Source organism: Penaeus chinensis, chromosome 10 (genome assembly GCF_019202785.1).
Source record: "Penaeus chinensis breed Huanghai No. 1 chromosome 10, ASM1920278v2, whole genome shotgun sequence".
NCBI classification, from domain to species: domain Eukaryota; kingdom Metazoa; phylum Arthropoda; class Malacostraca; order Decapoda; family Penaeidae; genus Penaeus; species Penaeus chinensis.
Window position 1 is genome coordinate 34109645 of NC_061828.1, and position 10000 is coordinate 34119644.

Below are 10000 nucleotides of genomic sequence, written 5' to 3' on the forward strand. Positions count from 1 at the left end.
TAAATAATAATAAAAAAGACATGTTTCCAAATCTTACACTTCCTTATTACTCTTGTATTTCTAGCATCTACCCTCCTATCTACCTACACTATGCTCCTTTTCTTTTCTCTGTAATATCAGGTTTCACAATGTAGGCATATCTGAATTATCTAAATTCGTAAATTTCATTCACTTGCACACAATTTGTATCACTGAATCCTACCAAAAGTTGAAATATAAAAGAAATAGAAAAAGACTAAAGAATTTGTCACATTTCAGGTAATTTACTCAAATATAGTAAGAGTGATTTAGCTGCATATTCTTCAGCTTAATACAAGCCAGAAACTTCCATGTATAAGTTAAAAAATGATGGTATGACTCTCTGCTGTCACTAAAGTATAGTGAAGACAAGTAGGAAATCTCTTAAACTATTTTTGTGAAAGGATGAAAAATTACAGAATATAAATATCCACTAACCATTAGATGTCCCTTTTTCTTGTTTGTCGACTTTGGTGTCTTTTCTGGTGACTGAATTTCAACATCACTATTAGTGCCCTGTGTGCTCTCTGATGCCCGACGTTGGCGTGATATGCGTTTCTGGGGAGATGAACTGTCTGGCTTCTGGAGCAAATGAGAACAACGAAATAAGCATTTACATATAAACAATATTTGGCAAAAAAAAAAAAAAATGGAAACTGTTAAAGCACAAGACAAACAGATTGTATTGCAAAATAAAGTAAAAATAATATAAAACAAAGTAAATATTTTACATATCGTTTCAGCTACCAACAACACAATCATAAAAAGTCCATTTCTAAAGTCCAACCTTAAACAGTGCCCCAGCTTTCTTTGTAAAGAGTACTGACGTGCGGCGATTCACCCCAGATGGAGAGCTAGGTACAGAGGGGGGCTCCTCCTCTGGCCCATCTTCACTGCTTTCTTTGGTTGGCGTCACAGGCTCCGTTGAGTCACTCTCTACTTCTTGAAAAGTATTCATAAAAAGATCATAAGTATCATACAAACCATCTTTTTATCTTCAATTCTTTGATATATTCATTTCAGATCATACCTTACTTCTTATGACATTTTTTCTGTAAATTCCTACATTTTAGTTATAAAATGTGAATTTTACATCTAATTAGTTTCATATAAATGCATCTTGAGTTGAAGGTTATCACTTCAGCCAATCTTTTCTATTTATTATGACAGAAAACACATCATAATTATTGTCCAAATGTTGAACACAAGTAGAATTTCTCAGTAAAATGTCAGTAAAATATTGTTTTAACTTTACTTTCTATCCAGGAGAAATTTCCCATCACACCCAAAGCAGTGATTCATAAAAATACTAACGCTTTTTGGCCGGGGGACTTGTAGATGGACCTGACAGCGTTCTGAGTCGCTTAGGAGGGCGCCCAGGACCTCGCTTCTTGGGAGTCTCCTGAGCAGAATCTAGAAAGAAAAAATAAATATATATTAACCCAATTGGCATTGATGGCAAGAATACATGCCCTGCCCACTGTAATATAAGTTTATTTATTGTATTTACACATAGATGGTTCTACAAGTACTTAGTCATCAAGGAGTCAGTTATTAGTCCAACCTATCTCACCTGTTTATGCTTTTCCTTGATTTTTGGAAAGTTTCTTTTGTATTATTTAATTGTTTTTAGTGTTACCAAGACTTTAATAACGATTTAATCATCATAATATCAGTAAAAATAATAACAGTATCGATATCAAGAGTATTGAAAAGAAAACACATTTTCCCATAACTTCAAGGAATGGGGAAATCAGTAGCGGTCACTAGGGCCTACTGATAGACTCCTTGACAGCTAAGCATATGTGGAGCCATTTGTATGTAACAAAATTCACAAAAAAAATGCAGGGGACAGTAAATAAATCCATAGTGATTGAATTAAAACGCTGCATTTTCAGGACCCAGTAGTAAAGAGAATTAGTTATATTCAACAGATGACCCTAATTTCTCTTTCCTGCTTTTAATACTATGTTGATCCACTGAGAGAAAAAATGAACAAAGGAGAAAGTTCATCCAAACAAATATTTCTCAATCATTAATATCTTCAATACAGAAAAATGCAAATATCCTTATACATTAAATTATATTTGACATTGGTCTCATACCTTCTTTCTCTGGTTTAGCTGCTTTACTCTCATCTGCAAGTGTGGCTGCATGGTCAGGATGATCTGATTCTCTCTGAGAGTTCTTATTGATTCGCTCGAAGAAGGAGTCAATGCGCTTCTGTTTCCCATCATCCTTTTGAAGGAGCGATAAACATTAGCACTATACATACAATACTTGCCAGTAACTCATCTAAAACACAACTTATACATAAGTTACATAAATGGCAAATTTCATTCGAAAATCAAAGACCCAATGCCTTGCCTTTGGTGTGCCTCTGAACCCTGCCTTGCGTTGACGACCTCGCTGCACAGGAGTGGTCATAGGTGACGACAGAGACACCTTTCGACTGCTCAAGGGTGTCTTAGGGGTGTGGGACAGGTGGACATTAACCATTTTTGCTGCCAGCGGAGGTGGTGTGCTTGGCCTGCTTGGCTCGCCAGGTTCGGCCTCGTCATCAATGACTGAGCTATTATCTATATCTGGGAAATGTCATTCAGCTTAATGATTACATAAAACAAATAATATAAAATATTTATCAAAGTTTACGGAAAATTCACCTTTTCTTATGAAAATACAGAAGAAACAAACAATAGTTTTACCGGAATCATCCTTATCACTGTCGTCATCACTGTCGTAGTATGTTACACTGGCCTTGTAATGACTATTTCCAGAATTATTCATTGCCAGTTTCCTGCGCACTATCCCAATCTCTCGTCTGTAAATAATAATAATAATAATAATAATAATAATAGTAATAATAGTAATAATAATAATAATAATAGTAATAATAATAATAGTAATAATAATAATAGTAATAATAATAATAGTAATAATAATAATAGTAATAATAATAATAGTAATAATTATAATAATAATAATTACAATAACAATAGTAGTAGTAGTAGTAGTAGTAGTAGTAGTAGTAGTAGTAGTAGTAGTAGTAGTAGTAGTAGTAGTAGTAGAAGTAGTAGTAGAAGTTGTAGTAGAAGTTGTAGCAGTAGTAGTAGTAGTAGTAATAGTAGCAGTAGCAGTAGTAGTAGTAGTAGTAGTAGTAGTAGTAGTAGTAGTAGTAGTAATAGTAGTAGTAATAGTAGTAGTAATAGTAGTAGTAATAGTAGTAGTAATAGTAGTAGTAATAGTAGTTGTAATAGTAGTTGTAATAGTAGTTGTAATAGTAGTTGTAATAGTAGTAGTAATAGTAGTAGTAATAGTAGTAGTAATAGTAGTAGTAATAGTAGTAGTAATAGTAGTAGTAATAGTAGTAGTAATAGTAGTAGTAATAGTAGTAGTAATAGTAGTAGTAATAGTAGTAGTAATAGTAGTAGTAATAGTAGTAGAAATAGTAGTAGTAATAGTAGTAGTAATAGTAGTAGTAATAGTAGTAGTAATAGAAGTAGTAATAGAAGTAGTAATAGTAGTAGTAATAGTAGTAGTAATAGTAGTAGTAATAGTAGTAGTAATAGTAGTTGTAATAGTAGTTGTAATAGTAGAAGAAGAAGCATTCACATTAATAATAGTCGTAATATTAACAACAACAACAACAACAACAACAACAACAACAACAACAACAACAACAACAACAACAACAACAACAACAACAACAACAACAACAATAATAAAAGTGGTGAGAACATTTTTAGAAGTTGCAATTATTTGCTCTCATGTAACACAAAATTATCCGACTAAATGTTGTCAAGTAAAATTGCAGACCCATGTAAATTATGTATTTAACTCTTGGAAAGTCTAGCCAATAAATCATCAGTTATGTTAAACAAACAAATTTCAAAATACCTAATAAGTTTTACACGCTTAATGCGCGCTACATGATGTCGAATCATGTTTGCTTTATCTAGGAGCTCAAGCAGTGCTTTCTCTCGATCTTCTAGACTTGCCGAATCATCACCATCAGCAACCAGGGCATCATCAACTGAAATGAGATATATATACATCCAAATCTTATATCACAAAACACTGTTTAACATCATGCATTCAATATAGTTGACACAGTTGACCTTGTAAGAAAAAATGATTGATCTCATCCTAAAAATTCTATAAATTGAAAAATATGACTATTCTTTATTTTCCTTTTCTTTTACCTTCCTTGATTATCTTATTATCTGAGTACTCTGGCAAAGGTTTGGGTCGGTGTGGTAGTAGCAACCCAGTTTCCATATCAAATCCAATGTTCTCAACATTTCTTCGGAGTTGACGAATGATAGCACCACCCTAAAAGAAAATGATACAAAAAAATACTGTTAAATATAAGTAATAGACATACCTTAAATTGATTTCTTCCTACATCAAAAAGCCATTAAATCCATAAATATTTAACCAAAAATGAGTAAATTTTCATGAACAATTGTACAGAGTAAGAGGTTTGTATTTACTCGGTTTACCTGGTCCCGTAACTTGACAGCTGTTCTATAGAAAATGGTTTCTTTTGCATTATAGGTGAGACAGTTGTCAATCATCAGCTCAAAGTCACTCGCAAACTGATCAATTGTGCGGTATTGATGTGTCTCAGCCTTCTGTCTCATGGTGGAGAGATCCATAGGATGTTTTACCACATCAAGATAGTCAAGAACCTGGAAGATTTGCAATAATTATTAGATAAAAATCATTTAATAAAAATGCTATTTTTCCAATCACATCACACCTAAACCTACAACATATTTATACAACCACTCATGAAAACATATGTTTTCAAACAAAGTAAAAAAAAACAAACCTCATCAAAGTCAACTGGTTCAGCAAATATCATTTGTTGATCCTTCTCTTGAATTACATCAATGGTCTGTAGTAGTAGATGCACTAGAGGAGCCAATTGCACCTGCTTCTCCTCGGCTTTTCTGTAGTTCAGAATTTAATTTGATACATTCCATTTTTAAATAAGGATGGGAATGATTAGATTTTCTAAAACATCACTGAAGTTAGATGCAAATAGTTTTGGTTAAATATAGAAAAATCCTAATAAATAGAATATTTACAATGATCATTAACATAACATTAACCCTTAGGCCCTAGGGATGGCATGTACATACATCCCATGCCCACTAAGAGTTTTATTTACTATTATTTTTACAGACAGATGGCTCCACAAGTACTAAGTCACCAATTAGCAATTATGAGTACTACCTGTCTCACTTGTTTGACCACTTCCATTATTTTTTTAAATATTTTTTGGTATCTAATATTGCTGTTAGTAAAGTAAATAACACTATAGTAATTATAAAGTCTATAATAAAAATAACAGCATCAAATATTGGTGGCATTAGTAAAAAAAAAAAAAAAAAAATCCTTTTTCTGCAAACTCAAGGAAAGGAGAAAACAGGTGAGGTCACAAGGTCTACTAATTGAATCCTTTATGGCTAAGCACTTATAAGAAAAAACTAAGACAGGGTACTTACGCCTTGACTAGCTCTCTCTTGGTTTTTTCCCTCTTTCTAATTAGTTCACAGAGCAGCCTTGCTTTTTCCAGATCCTGACGTAACCTCTGCCAATACTTAATTTCTTCTCTGCGCCTCTCTGCCTCCTGTTTTAGATTATCTTAAATGTATGATATTTGCTTGTGCAATAAATGCTTCCCTGACCAATGATAAATTACAAAAATAAAATGCCACAGATCTTACCAAACTGATAAAATTCTATGTAGATTACTCATTTACTAGAAATGTGCAAAATGAAGCTGACAAACTGAAAATGATTAGGAAAATAATTACACTATGGTACAAGGTAATAAAAACAAGATCATAAAATGAGTTAACAAACTTTCAATTACATTAGGCAAGTATGTGCTGCAGTATTATCACAATAGCCACCACTGACATAATTCAAAAACAAAATATAACTTACACTGAGTATTTTCTCCTTATCCTTGTAGTCTGTGTTCTTCTCCTCAGGTGACCGATTGCTACGGCGGGAGTGTGAGGTCGTAAGCCGTCTCAGCAACGGGACGCCATTTCTCGACTGCCGCTTCAACGTCCAGAAGGCTAAGAGGCGGTGCATGAACTGTGACCTTTTGGGCATACTGACCAGGGATGCCAATTTCTGAATACTGAGGAAGAAGGACAAAGGTGAAATGACTCATCTCAATATTTGCAAATCTCAGATATGAAATGTTTTGCTATACCACTAAACATATTAAATAAAGGATACTCTAATTAGAACAAAATTTGTAAACAATGAAAACAAAACAAAAAATATATGAAAATAACATTATCAATGCAAGACATCACTATAAGGGCATAATAAGATATATCTTCCTTTTTTAACATATCTTTAATAACATTTATTAATCAACAACTCTAGTTTCTGCATAATTACTGTACACATTAAAACTGGTTTAGTTATGCTGAAAAAAGTAAATTACAATGAAATACATTGTCTCATGTGTGATACCAAACAGCCTATGTGGCACAAATAAAGTCAATAGGTACATAACTAAAAGAGAAAGAATAAGGGAGATTAAAAGGAACCTTGCATTAGGATACATATCTGTCTTATATCTAGAGTGACAACTGTAATTCCAAGTGATCTCTGTTTTTAAGGTTAAAATCTTGAAATAGAGCTACAAAAAGACCACTCAGATTATAAGCTTACACTACTCTACATATAAACTACTATTTCAAGGTGTCTGAATAACAAGGTGTCTGATATTTTGGGTTATAAACTGCCAGTAGGACTCATTACCTGAATACATCAACGTAAGTTGGGATCATCTTCATCATATCCTTGACATTAGTCTACATTATAAATGCTGTCCCTCTATAACTTCACTCTTTAGTCATTATCACTACAAAACTATTATTTCTCTTACCATCAATAACTATATTCTTTTGCAGAAATAATGGAAACCTCAGAATCATATTTTCAACTTTACTGTCATTCTACAAATAAGTATTACCTATATACGCTTTAAATGAAAAAAAAACATTTTTCCAGTCTTTTCATCATAATCTTAATATGACTATAATCACAGAAATCAATAATTACTTTTAAAACAAATAAGAAAATTCTAAAAAAAAATCTACTAGCCTTATAATCAAATACAAAAAATACTAATTATCATTTCATGCCCCCATGCTTGTCACACAATTACAGATTAGATTTAGTGGACAATTCCAAAAGTCAGGCTCCTACTTGAATTACACAATCAGCATGCAATAGACTCAGCTGTAAATCTATGGCCTTATTACCTAGAAGCATACAAATCATTCTGACTTGATACAGTTAGAAATAAAAGACAAAAACCACAATCTTCTTCAGTAAGATAAATTATTAGCCATTGTTTACAGGTTTGCTTTTACATATACTCAGCAGGGATAAGAACAGCACTTTTATGGACAACTAAGCTGCATACATGGAGAACACAAGTTAATGAAAACTACAGCAATTACAAGCTCAAAAGAGACCGTCACTGCAAAGATCACTTGAAATAAAAAACCCATCTTACTTACTTCACCAATTCTATACATGCCTGACAGATACTGTGATGCCATACCTGAACATTTAATTCAGACTAAATTGAACTTATGCAGATTACGTTAAACTCATTTCTAAGAGTCAAATTGAAAATCAAAAGTATGATTACTATGAGTATGGCTATCAAAGTACTTGTCATAATTTGCGAGTATGCAGGGTCACTCCCACTGGCAAGACAATTACCCTCCATGGTGGACAAGGTTACCACACACTTACTTTTCACTGGGTATGATGGGCACAGAGTTGACAACACCACAATAGGTAGGGAGTATGATGGGACTATGAGACCCAACACAGGGCAGAAGGGGGTGCCGGGGAAACAAAATAAGCTGGTTAATGCAGGACATTTCTATCTCTTACCCAAAAAGGATACCAAATAAGAATAAATAAGGAAATGTAGCTTATAAAACATAAAAAAGGCTTAAGGGATTATTTACAATATGTGCAAAACAGAATGTATATAATGGTAACGAGAAAACCAGAGAACATAAAACCCGTGTAGCAAGCCGTACCTCATGCATGTGATTGGGTTAACACACATACATGCTTAGTGATCAGGCTGTGCAAGCATTGTCATCACTGCACCTATCTTTAGGCATTTATTGTTCACTCTTGGATTATTCAAGCAAAAAATTATGCAAGGTTTTCATCTTGAACCTGTTTGTTTGTTACTATTATAGTAATGGACCAAACACTTTTTCCATTACCTTTAAATGGTAATAATCTCAACATTTAGGTGACTGACAACACAGGTAAGATGAAAGGACAAGGAGATGAATAACAGGCAAAAAAAGAAAAAAAGGAAAAAAAAATCTGAAGTTGTATTTCAACCTCCTGGATTATCAACAGCTGCAATCTAAGTGGAATGAAAAAGCAAGCAATCCAACAAACCAAATGCCAAAGACCTGAATAACTATATACAGTGAATAGGTTAGAGGGGACATTTACATATGGATCCAGATAGGACATAGGAAATATGGGTACACTGCTCTTTTCCTTTTTATGCTCTCAATGGTTTGACTTAATCTTACAATAACAAAAAAAAATTACACTCATTTTTTTAAAGCTTCATGTTTAACAATATAATTAAGGATGATATTATATAAACTGCTTGTATCATTCTGGCACAATCAGAAACAGTAATGCACCCGGCATAAGTTGAATTTACAAGTCAATCTGTAACACACGGCCTACAGCATCTATACTAACATAATGGAGTTCTCAAAACTCAATGCATTGAAATGAATCATGACAAAATCTTAACAACTGAAGCTGTCTGCACATAAAGCTTATCTGACACTTTTCAAATCATTTGTGAACTCCATTACAATAAATTAAAGCCATTGCAAGTATCACTCACCTCTTATGATCTGCAAATCTTACCATGAATCTTAAAAGTATTATTTCTTATCTAGATGCCAACACATCAGCTTACTATAATATTTAATCTATCAGGTATACCAGTCAAAAAACATGATTATGATTATTTTAGTTATTTGTGGAGCATAAAGTTTATCCCCCAATATTTTAAAGAACAAGACGTACTGAATTCACTATAAATTTAGTGACATTAATTTGTCTCTCTCAGAATCAATATTAGTAACAGCTGACAATTCTGACACTTGGTAAGAGATAGCCTTAGTTTCCAAAGTAAAAGTCATCTTTGTTCAAAGCAACAATAATATAAGTGAAAAGTATAAACACCTAAATGACCTTGAATTAATAATAAGTATGTTCCAGTGAAGGTATATTAGCAGACATGGGAGATTTAAAACACATTCAACTTATGATCAAAGATAAAATTAAACCAAATGTCCTAGCTCCAAACAAATCAACTAAGTATTCACCAATTTCCTAGATAAATAAAATTATAACTGGAACCTATAGGAAAAAATTAATCAAGTGTTGGGCTTTAACATCCTAAAAGAAAAATCCAACAATGACTTAAAAAAAAAAGTTTCCTTTCTTACCGGTCAGCTGGTATTGTGGGAACTGAAACAATTGGAGCAGCAGAACGTTTCTCAGCCAAAATCTTACGAGCTTTCTTCATTTTCTGTCGGGATGCCGCTTTTGCTGCTGCTTTCTTAGCTGAGTCCATAATCTCATCGAGCTGAGGACGCTGAAAAGTGAACACACACTGGCCCTTCAACCACAAATGTTCAACACAGCAAAAGCAGAGGAGGCAAGCACTGGACGACCGTCACACCAGATATGTGCCAGACTGTACATGCTAGTCCTCTTTCTGTTCTTAATACTATATCTAAAGAAATTTGGAAATAAGATATTGTACATTATCTCATCATAAACAAGTTTCCAATTTTTTTAACAAAAATTTTTGATAGATTTATTAACGAATTTTGATGCAAAAAAATATTATGAATGGCCATGGCTACAC

The 10000-nt window shown here is 33.1% G+C and overlaps 1 protein-coding gene across 12 annotated transcripts in view; it reads right to left on the reverse strand.

The window, feature by feature from the left end:
• LOC125029750 (peregrin-like) overlaps nucleotides 1–10000 on the reverse strand; it is a 24180-nt gene that overhangs the window by 7279 nt on the left and 6901 nt on the right. For 5 of the 12 annotated variants that reach the window (XM_047619877.1, XM_047619878.1, XM_047619869.1 and 2 more), the window contains exons 11-24: nucleotides 9576–9724; nucleotides 7822–7884; nucleotides 5977–6178; nucleotides 5532–5656; nucleotides 4853–4973; nucleotides 4512–4709; nucleotides 4221–4350; nucleotides 3916–4051; nucleotides 2724–2839; nucleotides 2386–2603; nucleotides 2124–2256; nucleotides 1333–1431; nucleotides 806–960; nucleotides 457–600 (exon numbers count right to left, since the gene is read on the reverse strand). In XM_047619877.1, the coding sequence (XP_047475833.1) occupies nucleotides 457–600; nucleotides 806–960; nucleotides 1333–1431; nucleotides 2124–2256; nucleotides 2386–2603; nucleotides 2724–2839; nucleotides 3916–4051; nucleotides 4221–4350; nucleotides 4512–4709; nucleotides 4853–4973; nucleotides 5532–5656; nucleotides 5977–6178; nucleotides 7822–7884; nucleotides 9576–9724 (1989 nt within the window). The remainder of the gene's footprint in view (nucleotides 1–456; nucleotides 601–805; nucleotides 961–1332; nucleotides 1432–2123; nucleotides 2257–2385; nucleotides 2604–2723; nucleotides 2840–3915; nucleotides 4052–4220; nucleotides 4351–4511; nucleotides 4710–4852; nucleotides 4974–5531; nucleotides 5657–5976; nucleotides 6179–7821; nucleotides 7885–9575; nucleotides 9725–10000) is intronic. The other 7 variants (XM_047619876.1, XM_047619875.1, XM_047619873.1 and 4 more) reach the window with 7 other exon arrangements.